This window comes from Eucyclogobius newberryi, unplaced genomic scaffold, assembly GCF_026437365.1.
Source record: "Eucyclogobius newberryi isolate DKJ021-1_F unplaced genomic scaffold, fEucNew1.0.hap1 SCAF_17, whole genome shotgun sequence".
Classification (NCBI taxonomy): Eukaryota; Metazoa; Chordata; class Actinopteri; order Gobiiformes; family Gobiidae; genus Eucyclogobius; species Eucyclogobius newberryi.
This window is the reverse complement of record NW_027315801.1, coordinates 8,026,531-8,041,750: the sequence shown is the minus strand read 5'-3', so window position 1 is coordinate 8,041,750 and position 15,220 is coordinate 8,026,531. Positions and strand designations below refer to the sequence as shown.

General features: G+C 48.2%; 2 protein-coding genes across 2 annotated transcripts; one reads left to right on the top strand and one right to left on the bottom strand.

Annotated features, from left to right (window-relative positions):
• The first annotated feature begins 319 nt into the window (after positions 1–319).
• Positions 320–7,440, top strand: LOC140362565 (vasopressin V2 receptor-like). The gene is made up of 6 exons (XM_072448647.1): positions 320–583; positions 1,419–1,664; positions 4,217–4,363; positions 4,524–4,773; positions 6,627–6,815; positions 7,265–7,440. Exons 1-6 carry the CDS (start codon positions 320–322, stop codon positions 7,438–7,440), a joined length of 1,272 nt encoding a protein of 423 aa, XP_072304748.1.
• A 2,200-nt stretch (positions 7,441–9,640) lies between these two features.
• On the bottom strand, positions 9,641–13,915 carry LOC140362739 (monocarboxylate transporter 1-like). Its single transcript, XM_072448901.1, has 4 exons — positions 13,660–13,915; positions 11,802–11,945; positions 10,777–11,574; positions 9,641–10,503 (listed from the first exon to the last, which is right to left on the bottom strand). Exons 1-4 carry the CDS (start codon positions 13,874–13,876, stop codon positions 10,220–10,222), a joined length of 1,443 nt encoding a protein of 480 aa, XP_072305002.1. The 5' UTR covers positions 13,877–13,915; the 3' UTR covers positions 9,641–10,219.
• Positions 13,916–15,220: the final 1,305 nt, after the last annotated feature.

Sequence of the window (15,220 nt, the reverse complement as noted above, 5' to 3'; positions counted from 1 at the left end):
GCCAAAACTGAGCCAAAACTGAAGCAAAACACAACCAAAATTGAGCCAAAACAGACTCAAGACTGAGCCAAGAGAGAGTCAGGAATAAGCCAGGAATGAGCCAAGAGGGAGCCAGTAGTGAGCCAAAACAGAGCCAAGACTGAGCAGAGACTGAGCCAGGAGTGAGCCAAAACTGCACCCCAGGCCAGCTGTGGTTACAATGGTAGTCTGAAGTGTCTTGCCCAAGGGCAGAACAACAGAATGTTCTGGAGCTGAGCTTTGGTAAAACCGCATATGCCAAGTACAACAACACTTTTCCTACTCTTCCTCCTCAGCCTTCATGTCCGTCTCCATGGTGACCCAGCCGTGGTCTGATTGGTCGTCGGCGCCCGTGACCCCGCCCTCTGGAAACATGTCGACGCAGGAGCGAAACGCTGTGCTGGCGGCGGCGGAGGTGGTGGTGCTGTCGGGCGTGTTGGTGCTGGCGCTGATGGGAAACGGCCTTGTTCTGCTGGTGCTGCTGCGACAGAGGCACAACCACAGCCCCCTGCACCAGTTCATGCTCAACCTGTGCCTCGCCGACCTGGTGGTGGCGCTCTTCCAGGTGACAGGTGTAACCAGGGCTAAGCCAGGGATTAACCAGGGATAAACCAGGACTAAACCAGGGATAAACCAGGGATAAATCAGGACCAGGGATAAACCAGGACTAAATCAGGGATAAACCAGGACTAAACTAGGGAAAGCGCCACATAGTGAGACTAAAGAGCAACTGCACAAGAGGCTTTTTCAGCACGTCAGACACTGGAGTTCAGGACCACAGAGCGCCGTGCATCTTCATCTTAAAGACACAAACCACTCTATCAAAGACAGTGAGGAGAAGATTCTGAGCAGGACAAAAGATGAAGAGAAAGAGTTAAAGAGGCAATCTTAGACGCCCAGAGCATTCGGATGCTAATGTTACACAGAGAGGAGAGTGAGCCAGGGACAATAGGAGGCTGATGGCCCATTAAAGGACTGATAGGAAACAAAGACGGTTAGCTTCTGGTGAAACCAAAAACACCCTTTATCTGGAGGTCCCGCCAGGTGGGCGGGGCCAACTCAGAGTAGGATAAATATCTGATTCTTGATTCTCAGATTGAGAATGACTCTCGGATGAGAGTCTAAACGTTTTGTCCAGATGATTCTTTTTCTGATTCTTTTTCTGATTCTTTTTCTACAGTACTAGTAAGTGTACTTTTACTGGAGTACTTGTTATACTGCTGCATATAGGTAAATACATCCAGAATAAAAGTACCTAAAATTGTACTGTAAAATTTATTATTGTTATTACAAGTTAATAACAAGTTTAGGTTTGTTCTATTTTTAGTTTTATTGTTATAAATGAATATCATATCAAATGTTTGGTGTCTCTCTGAGCTCTTCTTCTCTCTCTCCGTGAGGTGTTGCCGCAGCTGGTGTGGGATGCTCGGGGCCGTTTCCCTGGTCCTGACGCCCTCTGCAGGTTGGTGAAGTACCTGCAGGTCCTGGGCATGTTCGCCTCCTCTTACATGATCGTTGCCATGACGCTGGACCGACACTACGCCATCTGCTGCCCCCTACAGGCGCATCGCAGCGGCGCCAGGACCCGATGGAACTCTTTCATCCTGGTGGCATGGGCCCTGTCTCTGCTGCTGAGTCTGCCCCAGGTACAATAGGGAAGCAACACCTCAGGTACAAGAAGGAAGCAACACCTCAGTCTGCCACAGATACAAGAGGGAAACAACACCCCAGGTACAAGAGGGAAGCAACACCTCAGTCTGCCATAGGTACAAGAGGGAAACAACACCTCAGGCACAAGAGGGAAACAACACCTGAGGTACAAAAGGGAAGCAACACCTCAGTCTGCCACAGGTACAAGAGGGAAACAACACCTCAGGTACAAGGGGGAAACAACACCTCAGGTACAAGAGGGAAACAACATCTCAGGTACAATATGGAAGCAACACCTCAGGTACAAGAGGGAAACAACACCTCGGTCTGCCACAGGTACAAGAGGGAAACAACATCTCAGGTACAATAGGGAAGCAACACCTCAGGTAAAAGAGGGAATCAACACCTCAGGTACAAGAGGGAAACATCACCTCAGGTACAAGAGGGAAGCAACACCTCTTGTCTGCCACAGGTACAAGAGGGAAACAACACCTCAGGTACAAGAGGGAAGCAACACCTCAGTCCGCCACAGGTACAAGAGGGAAGCAACACCTCAGGTACAAGAGCGAAACAACACCTCAGGTACAAGAGGGAAACAACACCTCAGTCTGCCACAGGTACAAGAGGGAAACAACACCTCTGTACAAGAGGGAAACAACACCTCAGGTACAAGAGGGAAACAACACCTCAGTCTACCACAGGTACAAGAGGGAAACAACACCTCAGGTACAAGAGGGAAACAACACCTCAGGTACAAGAGGGAAGCAGCACCTCAGTCCGCCAACAGGTGCAAGAGGGAAGCAACACCTCAGGTACAAGAGGGAAACAACACCTCAGGTACAAGAGGGAAGCAACACCTCAGGTACAAGAGGGAAACAACACCTCAGGTACAAGAGGGAAGCAACACCTCAGGTACAAGAGGGAAACAACACCTCAGGTACAAGAGGGAAGCAACACCTCAGGTACAAGAGGGAAACAACACCTCAGGTACAAGAGGGAAACAACACCTCAGGTACAAGAGGGAAGCAACACCTCAGGTACAAGAGGGAAGCAACACCTCAGTCCGCCACAGGTACAAGAGGGAAACAACACTTCAGTCTGCCACAGGTACAAGAGGGAAACAACACCTCAGGTACAAGAGGGAAACAACACCTCAGGTACAAGAGGGAAGCAACACCTCAGGTACAAGAGGGAAGCAACACCTCAGTCCGCCACAGGTACAAGAGGGAAACAACACTTCAGTCTGCCACAGGTACAAGAGGGAAACAACACCTCTGTACAAGAGGGAAACAACACCTAAGGTACAAGAGGGAAATAACACCTCAGGTACAAGAGGGAAACAACACCTCAGGTACAAGAGGGAAACAACACCTCAGGTACAAGAGGGAAGCAACACCTCAGTCCGCCACAGGTACAAGAGGGAAACAACACTTCAGTCTGCCACAGGTATAAGAGGGAAACAACACCTCAGGTACAATAGGGAAACAACCCCTCAGTCAGAGACAGAGAAGACACTGAACTTTGAGCTAGTTTGTTTCATGTGGATTGCCCAGTAATCACAGAGACATTAACCATAAATCAGTACAAAGCTGCCTCTGTTTGTAGTCTTTTCCCAAAGGCACTGGTGATGGAGGATTAGATTATTACAGATGTAATTAATGTAATTAATTAAGATGTAATTAATTAAGATGTAATTAAGCTTAAGTGTTGTTTATTGATCCCTGAAGGGAAATGTGTCCTCAACGTTTGACCCTTCCTCAGGAAGGATGTGGACAATGTAGACAAAGCCCCACTGACCTTTCAGTTTGATTATGTTCTCAGGACATATCGTCCACTACAGAATCGATTTCCTGCAAGTGTTCATCTTCTTTTCCTGCAGGTGTTCATCTTCTCGTCTTGCAGGTGTTCATCTTCTTGTCTTCATCTTCTCATCCTGCAGGTTATCATCCTCTGGTCCTGCAGGTGTTCACCCCCTCGTCTTCATCTTCTTTGTCCTGCAGGTTTTCATCTTCTCGTCTTCATCTTCTCGTCTTGCAGTTGTTCATCCTCTGGTCCTGCAGGTGTTCATCTTCTCATCCTCATCTTCTCGCCTTGCAGGTGTTCATCTTCTCATCTTCATCTTCTCGTTCTGCAGGTGTTCATCTTCCCGTCTTCATCTTATTGTCCTGCAGGTGTTCATCTTTTCGTTTTCAACCTCTGGTCTTGCAGGTGTTCGTCTTCTCGTCTTCATCCTCTGGTCCTGCAGGTGTTTATCTTCTCGTCCTCATCTTCTCATCCTGCAGGTGTTCATCTTCTCGTCTTCATCTTCTCGCCCTGCAGGTGTCCATCTTCTCATCTTCATCTTCTCGCCCTGCAGGTTTTCATCTTCTCGCCCTGCAGGTGTTCATCTTCCTGCTCCGCAGGTGTTCATTTTCTCGTCCTCATCTTCTCGCCCCGCAGGTGTTCATCTTCTCGTCCTCATCTTCACGCCCCGCAGGTGTTCATCTTCTCGTCCTCATCTTCTCGCCCGCAGGTGTTCATCTTCTCGTCCTCATCTTCTCGCCCGCAGGTGTTCATCTTCTCGCGGTCGGAGGTGGCCCCGGGTGAGTTTGAGTGCTGGGGACACTTCGCAGAGTCCTGGGGCCTGAAGGCCTACGTCACGTGGATGACTGTGGCGGTGTTTGTTCTGCCTGTGCTCATCATCACCGTTTGCCAGGTGACTCCTCCCATTTCTCTTTGGAGCACGTCACATGATCCTCACACAACATTATGAGGCGTTTTCACACATTACAGGCCAAATATCAAACGTTTTATTAAAAGTGGAAGTCCTTTTTTCTTTCAGACATGTACGCTAATGAAGTCTTTGTGTCTTTCAGATCCGAATCTTCAAAGAAATCCACAGCAGTCTGAACTTGAAGTCGGGCCGACACCTGCAGTCGCCGCTGCTCGCCGCAGTGAGACGCGAGAGCCAGCAGAGGGCACCAGGGGCCGGGGGCAGAGCGAGGCCCAGCGTGACCCTCTTCGTCCCCAGCTCCTGCCACAGCCTGGACCGGGCCCTGGAGCTCCGGGGCCACAGCGGCCCCTCAAACTGCCCCGAGCAAAGCGGTACGACAGGAAATCACGAGCGTAACACAACTTTTACTCAAAGGAGATGATATTTCAATGATTGGCCAAATTAGAAAATCGCGTGAAACATCTATAAGTAAAACTATTCAAATGAGCTAAAGAAACAGAAACCTTCATTTTTCACACGTCCAGTTTCATGTCCAACCAGTCCTTGTGACGGCCTTTTCCCTGAAGCCTGAAGTATGTTTCAAAAATATCCATTGATTGTGTCCGTGGCAGGAGTTTTAAGGCCTAAATACATAGTTCACTCTCTATAATTGTCCAACATCGAGAATCAAACTTAATTGTCACTCGACAGATTCACTGACTTTGGAAAGAGGGGTGAGGCAGGGCTGTGCTTGGTCTCCTCTGTTGTTCACTTTGTTCTTGGAACCATTGGATCAATTTATTAGGTTTATTAGTTTTATTAGTTTGATGGTGTTTCAATTTATGAAACGGAACATAAAATTGTCTGCTGCAGATGATGTTTTACTTTATTTAACCAAACCAGAACTGTCCATACCCAGTGTGTTGTTCTTGAAATTGGTCCAATGTCCGGACACAAATTGAATGTACAAAAAACTGAAATTCTCTTACTGACCTTACTGTGTGAAAATGACGTTATTTCAGGTCAGATCAGAGCGTTGCTGGTGTGATCCAGAATGTGAAGCTCAAAGGTGCTCATAGTGAGAGTAATGTTGTGCCGTGGGTTCCTGGACAGGCCTCATAGTGAGAGTAATGCGGTGCCGGGGGTTCCTGTACAGGCCTCATAGTGAGAGTAATGTGGTGCCGGGGGTTCCTGTACAGGCCTCATAGTGAGAGTAATGCGGTGCCGGGGGTTCCTGTACAGGCCTCATAGTGAGAGTAATGTTGTGCCGGGGGTTCCTGTACAGGCCTCATAGTGAGAGTAATGTTGTGCCGGGGGTTCCTGTACAGGCCTTATACTGAGAGTAATGTTGTGCGGGGGGTTCCTGTACAGGTCTTATACTGAGAGTAATGTGGTGCCGGGGGTTCCTGTACAGGCCTCATAGTGAGAGTAATGTGCCGGGGGTTCCTGTACAGGCCTTATAGTGAGAGTAATGTTGTGCCGGGGGGTTCCTGTACAGGCCTTATACTGAGAGTAATGTGATGCCGGGGGTTCCTGTACAGGTCTTACTGGCAGATGACAGACGCTTGAGTCTGACGGAGGAAGTGAAGAATCCCTGGGTCAAATCTGTGCTTACAACATGGAAGGAGCTGATCAGAACATACAAACTAAACAAATATGTTACCATCTTAAACTGGTAAAGCTTTATGACCAAAGGTTTTGTACCAAATAGAACTGACCTGAGACTCAAGGTCTGGAGTACAAAAGGTCTAAAGGTTTTTTGAAACTTCAGAACCAGAATCAGAAAACAGAGGAACTTGTCTTGGTGATTCAGTGCAACATAGAATAATGAACAATTAATAGGTCAAAATAGGAACAATTTAAATCTACTATGGGATAAAAAATAAGAATTAAAAAATAGGCTTAATATTTGTACAAATTTACAGTTGCACCACAGACAACCGGCTATGAAGTGAAATGTTGCATTTGACATTGTTTTGATGCCTCCACCTAAAATAAGACTTGGAACGTTAATATTAGGTTAGAATAAAAAGTAATACTTTTTATTGGAATTTTTTTATTTTATTGGGCCAATTTAGCAGGAAGCCACAGGGCTAACAAAAATTGGTCTGAGGGCCACATTTGGCCCCCGGGCCACAGTTTGGTCACCCCTGGTGTAAATTAATCAGTGTAATATTGTTCTGAACCCTGTTCCTCACAGTGGATCCTCAGATGGCGCCCCCTGTAGGCCTCTCCTCGCTGCACAAAGCACCTGCGCCCCCTTCAGGCCTCTCAGCGCCCCCTGCAGGCCTCTCCTCACTGCACAAAGCCCCTGCCCGCTCGGGGGAAGTGACCGCTGCCATGACCAAAACGGTGCGCATGACCCTGGTGATCGTGGTGGTTTACTCGCTCTGCTGGGCCCCGTTCTTCATCGTGCAGCTGTGGGCCGCGTGGGACCCCGACCCTCCACAGAACGGTATACACTTTGAACTATACGCCCCAAACCCCTGTGACATGAGCGCCTCCTGCTGGTGTCCCAAGCCCCTGTTCTGCTGTGACATGGGCGCCTCCTGCTGGTGTCCCAAGCCCCTGTTCTGCTGTGACATGAGCGCCTCCTGCTGGTCCCCCAAACCCCTGTTCTGCTGTGACATGCGCCTCCTGCTGGTGTCCCAAACCCCTGTTCTGCTGTGACATGAGCGCCACCTGCTGGTGCCCAAACCCCTGTTCTCGGACATGTGCAGTGCGCCCTCTGCTGGCATCAGTGGAAAAAGTGACACAATTTAAATGAAGCAAAAAGTTGATGACATGATCAAAGCTAATTAAGATCATAATGTTGAGAGTTAAAATGTAGTTTTGTAAATAACATGAGTATTTCCCGGCATGATTTGATTGTTCTTCTTGTTCTGGTTGTTCTTCCTGTTGCAGACGCCGTCTTCACGCTGCTCATGCTCCTGGCCAGTCTCAACTCCTGCACAAACCCCTGGATCTACTCCGCCTTCTCCACCAGCGTCTCTCCTCAGCTCCGCCTACTCCTGCTCTGTCGCTCCAGCGAGAGGAGGCGGGGCTCTTTCCCCAGCGACACCACCACCTCCAACTACTGACCCGGGACCACCTCCCACACCTCCAACTACTGACCCAGGACCACCGCCCACACCTCCAACTACTGACCCCGGACCACCTCCAACTACTGACTCCGGATCACCTCCCACACCTCCAACTACTGACCCAGGACCACCGCCCACACCTCCCACTACTGACTCCGGATCACCTCCCACACCTCCAACTACTGACCCAGGACCACCGCCCACACCTCCCACTACTGACCCGGGACCACCTCTCACACCTCCAACTACTGACTCAGGACCACCTCCCACACCTCCAACTACTGACCCGGGACCACCTCCAACTACTGACCCGGGACCACCTCCAACTACTGACTCCGGACCACCTCCCACTACTGACCCAGGACCACCTCTCACACCTTCAACTACTGACCCAGGACCACCTCTCACACCTTCAACTACTGAACCAGGACCACCTCTCACACCTTCAACTACTGACCCTGGACCACCTCCAACTACTGACCCAGGACCACCTCTCACACCTCCAACTACTAACTCAGGACCACCTCCCACACCTCCAACTACTGACTCAGGACCACCTCACACAACCCTAACTACTGACCCTGGACCACCTCCAACTACTGACCCTGGACCACCTCCAACTACTAACCCAGGACCACCTCCCACACCTCCAACTACTGACCCGGGACCACCTCTAACTACTGACCCTGGACCACCTCCAACTACTGACTCAGGACCACCTCCCACAACTCCAACTACTGACCCAGGACCACCTCCACCAGGACCACCTGTGATTCCTTTAAAATGTTCTTATTTTATCAGATTTTTCTGGATTAAACTCGTTTAGAAAGTTGTGTTTGGAATATTTACTTTAAAATAAACTCAAATAAACTTCATTGTCAGATCTTTGTTTGAAATAAAAAGAGCGTTTAAAAACATTTACTTCAGGTCAGTCATAAAAATACATAAAATACATAAACATAAAACATTTGTTCCATCGAGCTAAAAATGAGTTGCAGCATTTGACGGAACATTTGACAGAAAAGTACCATTAATAAAACTCCCGTAAACTAAAAACACAGCTTTATTCTTAAAATGTGCTTTAAAACAGTTTTGGGAATAACGTTTGGTCAGTGATTTTTTTTTTTAAAGAAAAAAATGTTTTTTTTTTAATATAAAACTCAAATGTTACAAAAATATTACATTTCAAAACATGTGATTAAAACTCAACAAAACTGAAGCAAAGTGACAAACATTCCAGTTTCATTCAAAAATACAAAGTTTAATACTGTTTTAACACTGTTAAATATCAATATTAGGGGGAACATTTTTCATATTTTTCAGCTAAAATTGAGCCCGTTTAAAATTCCCATAAGACAATTTTTAAAAAGTTCAAATAAAATAAAAAAAAAAAATTGATATTCTCGTTTTGTCAGAACACAAATAAAAAAAAAATAAAATAAAAAAAAAAGGTAAATCAATTTCATGTGGCATTTAACATACACTGCAAAAAATATAAAGTTATTTGAATTCGATATTTGTGTTTCCATTTGAACCGTTAAGAATAATAATAATAATGTGAAATTGTCTTCAAACAACAAATATTTAAAAAAAAAACAACTAAACATTCTTGAAGCATTTCCGCGTCACGTTCCTTTGACAGAGACTGAAAATGTCACGACAAAAGCAAAAAAACAATAAAAACAGCAACAAAAAAATAAAATCACAGGCGACGTCACGTTTATCGCATGTTTTTTGTTCAAATCTCTACAAACTCTAATATCGTCCCGTTCTTCTTCACGGTTCGGGGCACGAGTCGTTCCTGAGCGAGAAGTCGATCTGAAATGTTTGCGTTTGTAAAAAGAGGAGCGAAAAGCCGTAAACACGACAAATACAAAGTGTTTTCAGCTCAGATTCCGAGCGTACGACCGGTTTCTACGTTTGGAAGTAGTGTTGCTATGGTTACTGCAGCGATCGACGAGTCAAAACCACGTTAACAGCGTCGAGATCATTGTTTAACATTTCCTCTCATTTCAAACCGTTTCTGAAACTTTGGACTAAAGTTTGGACTCTTTTTACTCAAATTGAAAGCGGGAAAACAAATCTGAAGCTCAAATCTCACCTTTGTTTGTTTGTGGCTCTGACTCTCGTTTGTTGAGTTTTGATCGTTTGAGCTCCATTACATTCTTTATAGGTTGGAACGCTTCTATTTTATATTTTAATCATTTTATTCCCAAATGAAGGTCGACGTTTGTATTTAATATTGACTCTGTTAGTAATACAAGCTGTTTTTTAGAGTGTTTAGTCCAAAACTATTAAAACATGAATTATTGTTGTAATTTTTTAAAGTGTATTATTTAACTAGTCGTTCAGTTTAAGCTGGACCTGTAGGTGGCGCTGTTGTGGTCACACACAACGCTCGAGTAGAAGCAGCGCGTGAAAACCTACTTCAGTGAAAGTTTTGAAGTATCCGTGTTACTTTTTTGTACATAAAGTACATCGTAGTATTTTGCGCAAGTTCAACAAGCTTCATTTTCCAGTGAATTGTGGATATTTAACGTGATAAAAAAAACTCTACTTTCTACTGTCCGCTCCAGATACTAAAGTAGAAAAGTACAGTATTCACTATAAAAATGACTTAAATACAGAGCTTTTACTTCATTACTTCAAACTTTTGAAATGTACTTTTCTTCTTTAACGCTTCTGTACACGTTTATAATAAAAGTACAACCGAACAGAGTCTGCGGCGACACAAAGAGTCTCTGGAGCGCCCCCATGTGGCACCCCCGCGTGGCGTTTATACTGTGTCCTCGTCCATTTTGGCCACGTCCTGGAGCGTGACGGCGGCGGGCTTGGCCTTCTCCTCGTCCTCGTCGGCTTTGGCGATCGCCGGGGGCAGCATGGGGTCGCGCTCCTCCTTGGGCGTGTCACGCTCCCGTTGCTCCTCCTCCTTCTTCTCGCGGTCCAGCACTTTGTAGTTCACGCCCATCCCGACGAAGAGGACGACGCTGGCGATGATGAGGATGATGCCGGACGAGACGTACGTGTAGTCGTAGTGATTGTAGTAATTGTAGAAGCTCCCTGAAAACGGAGCGGGGAGGAGTCAGAACGACAGGTGGGAGGAGTCAGAATGGGTGGGAGGAGTAGGTGATAGGAGGAGTCAGAACGACAGGTGAGAGTGGAGAGGAGTCAGAACGACAGGTGAGAGTGGAGAGGAGTCAGAACGACAGGTGAGAGTGGAGAGGAGTCAGAACGACAGGTGAGAGGAGGAGTCAGAACGGGTGAGCGGCCCACATTAGCACACGTCCTTACCCGCCCACATTAGCACCCGCCCACATTAGCACACGTCCTTACCCGTGAGTGGCGGCCCGAGCAGCACCGGCCCGCACTCCACGATGGTCACCAGGCCGACTGCAGACGAGAACCTCTGCGTGCCCACCAGGTCCATGAGCGTCTCGAACAGCACGGCGCTCAGCCAGCCGAACGCGAAGCCGAAGAAGATGGCGTAGATGACGAAGCCGGTGTAGTCCGCGGAGAGCGGCGCCAGCACGTGGCACACGCCGTTGTACAGCACGGCACCGGCGAAGAAGAACTGAATCCGCGGACGCACCCACTTGGTGTTGGCCAGCAGCCCCATGGACGGCCGGGCGACCATGTCCACGGCCGCCAGCACCGTCAGCAGGAACGCCGCCTTCTCTTTGCTGATGTCTTTGCTCTTGGCGTAGTTCGAGAGGAAGACGAGCGGCGCGAAGAGTCCGAAGAACATGACGACGTTGCCGCACAGGTAGAGCAAGAACCCCCTGTGTTTGAAGAGCGTTAGGTCAATGAATGAGTTGATGGTCTGCAGCACGCTTCTCTTCTCTTTCTTCTCCGCCACGCCGTCTTTGGAGGCGGCGGCGGGCGGCAGCGGTTTGGGTCCGATGGGGCGCATCAGCGACCCAGCGACGCAGCAGTTCAGCAGGAGCCCGCCCAGGATGAGGAAGCTGCCCCTCCAGCCGAAGGCGTCGTAGAGCCAGGTGTTCAGCGGCGCCAGCGTGGACAGGAACACGGGGCTGCCCGCCATGGCGATGCCGTTGGCGATCGGCCGGCGCTTGTAGAAGTATTTGCCGATCATGGTCAGCGCCGGGTTCAGGTTGAAGGCCAGGCCCAGACCTGAGGGTTAGAGACGGGTGTTAGTCATCCATCTACTGGCAGCAAATGGAATTACCACGGGTAAAATAACAAAAGCTAGCTTGCCCCGACATGCAAACGCAAGCGCACCGTTTTAATTAAGGAGATTTATGGACCCAGACCTCCAGATCTCGACCGTTGACCGGTGATAGGTCAAATGAAGTGAGACTCTGGGGCGGAGCCAAAGTAGGCGTGTCAAAATGCTGTACCTCCGATGACGCCAATGAAGAAGTAGAGCTGCTCCACGGTGTTGCAGAAGGAGGCGGCGACAAGACCAGAGCCGGCCAGGCACCCGCCGACCATCATGATGGGACGGCTGCCGAAACGGTTCACCAGGATGCTGCTGATGGGACCTGAAGAGAAAGAAGAGAGAGTGATTAAAAACACTGCTGATGAGACCTGAAGAGAGAGAAGAGAGAGAGAGAAGAAAGGGAGAGTAAAAAGAGAGAGAGAGAGAAGAGAGTCTTCCATGACTTTGTGCCTCTGTTAAACGCCCCCTTTTGGCTGACTTTAGTCCTGCGCCTTCGTGCCATCGTCATAAGGACACGTGGGAATGTGGAGCTGCAGTTGCCACGCGCTGCCAGAAGATGGCGCTGTGGCATCGCACACAGGGACAACGAGGCATTGTGCACGAGCCACAAAGGGCCACAAAGAGCTCAGTGTAGAAGGAAAGGGGAAATGAAGAACACAAGCAAAACAGTCTTTTGGCTGGTTTACGGGGAAAAGGCTGAAAAAGGCCACAAAACGGGACGGGGAAAAAAAGTTTGAGCAAAGCGAGACGACAAAGAGCTTCTGCAGAGAAAGTCAATAATGCGATAAATATGACTTAACAAGGAATAATGACCCAAACCCCACAGACTAAAAACAACCGTTACACTTCAGAATCGGGGCGTTTGAGTCAATAAATGCGTCTCATTATAATAAACGGAGGATTACGGAGTCGTTTACACACTTTAACACCTGATTGCGTCCGTGTTTGTTCTTCTAATCGTTTGTGTGATGTGTAAATAGAACAGGTGACACGACACTTCCCTGTGGGAACACCTAAGCGCGCGAGCGAGCGCAGCAGCACCTTAAAATGCCCGCAGCGAACGCAAGGTTATCTTAATACCTGGCAGTATCCCTCAGCGAGAACACTGGTGATGAGGAGCTGCAGTCAGGCGACAATAGGACTTCAACGGCCTATTACAGAGCTGTTAGGGTAACAAAGAAGATTACCCCAAGTTTCACCTGATCTAAACCAAAACAGGCTATTATCAGGAGGCTCCGCCTGGTGGGCTGGAGTCCAAACACTTCCAAAACAGTGTCCAGATGCAACTGAAGCTGACTATCAAAAACCTCCAATTTCTTTTTTTCTGCTCGCCGGCCCCCTGCACACCGGCCCCCTGCACGCCGGCCCCCTGCACGCCGGCCCCCTGCACGCCGGCCCCCTGCACGCCGGCCCCCTGCACGCCGGCCCCCTTGTCCAGCAGAGTTTGTTGTTGCAGCAGATGCAGACTCAGCTCTTCACTTCCTTTACCTCGTGTGCTTCAGTGACTCATTCTTCTGTAACACGATTCTGTTTGTTCGAGTCTCATGTTCTGCATTATTCATGATTCAAGCCGTTTAAACACGTGTCATGAGTCCAAACAGACAAACCGCCGCCTCACCCACGGTTTAAACGTGTTCAGACTTATGTCATTAAACGGGTCACGCCTCAATGTCCTCATCTAATGATCTCCAAGTGTTTCCACACATTTGATCACAACTTGCAGGATTTACACAAAAGAAACAACAATTCAACAAAATAAAAAGGTACTTTAAGTCGAAGTACTTTTTGTCAAGGCTTTTGTCGACATTTGTCCAATAACTTGAGGATTCATGAACAGGATTAAAGGAGAAATTAAGTCAAATTCCCTGTGATCTGGGGCCCAATAAATCCAGATATTATTGTAGAACATGTAATTTAACCTCACATTATGATTCTGTACACTGTACTCAGCGCCCCCTGTCTGTGAGCTGCACGGACACAGGTCTTCTGTGTGACAGGTCTTATGTGTGACAGGTGAGTGTGAGGGCGTGGCTCACCTCCGGCGTACATGACGGCGAGCATGATGGACGAGATCCACGACACCTGGCTGGGCGTGGCGTTGAAGATGACCTCGATGTCTTTGAAGAAGACGGTGATGGACTTGGGGAAGGCGTAGGAGAAGCCGATGGAGATGAAGGCCCCGACCACCACGGCCCAGCCCCAGCCGCCCTCGGGGGGCGTGTAGCCGGCTGGCCCGCCCAGAGCAGGAGGCATGTCTGCAGGGGAGGAGGGAGCGAGGAGGAGAGGGTTTACCTGCAAATAAACAGAACGAGTCAAATGATGTGAAACATCTAAATTTAAAACCCACAAAGTTTCTCGATCGTTTAAGTGACAAACTCTCCCACTGTATTTCTCAAATTACACCTGACATTTGACCCGCTCCATCTAGAGCTGTAGATCTGTGCAGAACCTGCTCAGCTGTAGATCTGTGCAGAACCTGCTCAGCTGTAGATTTTGCGTAGCCAATATTCAAATTTCTTGACGTTGAATAGGCCTATACACCATGTAGTAGTATGTTTAGGCCTATACACCATGTAATAGTATGTTTAGGCCTATACACCATGTAATAGTATGTTTAGGCCTATACACCATGTAATAGTATGTTTAGGCCTATACACCATGTAATAGTATGTTTAGGCCTATACACCATGTAATAGTATGTTTAGGCCTATACACCATGTAATATTATGTTTAGGCTTATACACCATGTAATAGTATGTTTAGGCCTATACACCATGTAATAGTATGTTTAGGCCTATACACCATGTAATAGTATGTTTAGGCCTATACACCATGTAATAGTATGTTTATGGTGCGTGTACCTTTGGAAATTATGAAGTTACGTTGAACCATCCTTGGAGGAAAACGCGACACCGTATGAGGCATATTTACCATCCGTTCAAAAGATTCTGGGGAGAGCACTGATATTTATGGTGTCATTGAAGTCAGTAAGGTTTCAGTCGATGATATGGCGCCAGATCTAGTCAAATCAACAGTGGTTCCCACAGTTTGGGAACCACTATAAACAGAGCTAAAGCCTTAGCTCGCAGCTAAGCCTTCAGTATGCACGCGCGCCCCCCCCGGACCCGTAGGCACGCTCAAGGGGGCGCGCGCCCATAGGCACGCGCCCCCCTTGGGCGTGCGCTCGTGCCCTTGGTTCCTGGTGGAGCCGGGTTGAGCCAGAGCATTCAGAGATCACATCATGTGTATTTATAACCTGCACATGAGGAGAACGCCGGGTAGGACACTATGACCCGGTTAATAATAAAGTCTAGATCCTTCAGCACGAGGAGCAACTCCAGAGTCCAGAGAGTCCAGAGTGTCCAGAGAGTCCGAGTCCAGAGTGTCCGAGTCCAGAGTGTCCGAGTCCAGAGTGTCCAGGTTCAGGCTCTGGAGTCTGAGCAGGTTTACACTTAACTCCTTTTATGGAGGTAAAAGTCTGCGCTGCACCGAAGGCTAAAGTCTCACGTTCAGAGTCATGAAAAACACATTTGATAAGAACATTGAGGAGTCTGTTTAAGTAGCACCAGCAGAGGAGCAGCAGAGGAGCAGCAGCAG

Bases quoted from the DNA above. Each gene is read 5' to 3' on its own strand.
- LOC140362565 (XM_072448647.1), top strand. From the start codon at position 320: ATGTCCGTCTCCATGGTGACCCAGCCGTGGTCTGATTGGTCGTCGGCG. The intron at 1,665-4,216 runs GTACAATAGGGA...TCTCGCCCGCAG, and splicing joins TGCTGCTGAGTCTGCCCCAG to GTGTTCATCTTCTCGCGGTC. The intron at 4,364-4,523 runs GTGACTCCTCCC...TGTGTCTTTCAG, and splicing joins TCATCATCACCGTTTGCCAG to ATCCGAATCTTCAAAGAAAT.
- LOC140362739 (XM_072448901.1), bottom strand. From the start codon at position 13,876: ATGCCTCCTGCTCTGGGCGGGCCAGCCGGCTACACGCCCCCCGAGGGC. The intron at 11,946-13,659 runs GTGAGCCACGCC...CTTTCTCTTCAG, and splicing joins CGCCGTCATGTACGCCGGAG to GTCCCATCAGCAGCATCCTG. The intron at 10,504-10,776 runs GTAAGGACGTGT...CTCCGTTTTCAG, and splicing joins GCTCGGGCCGCCACTCACGG to GGAGCTTCTACAATTACTAC.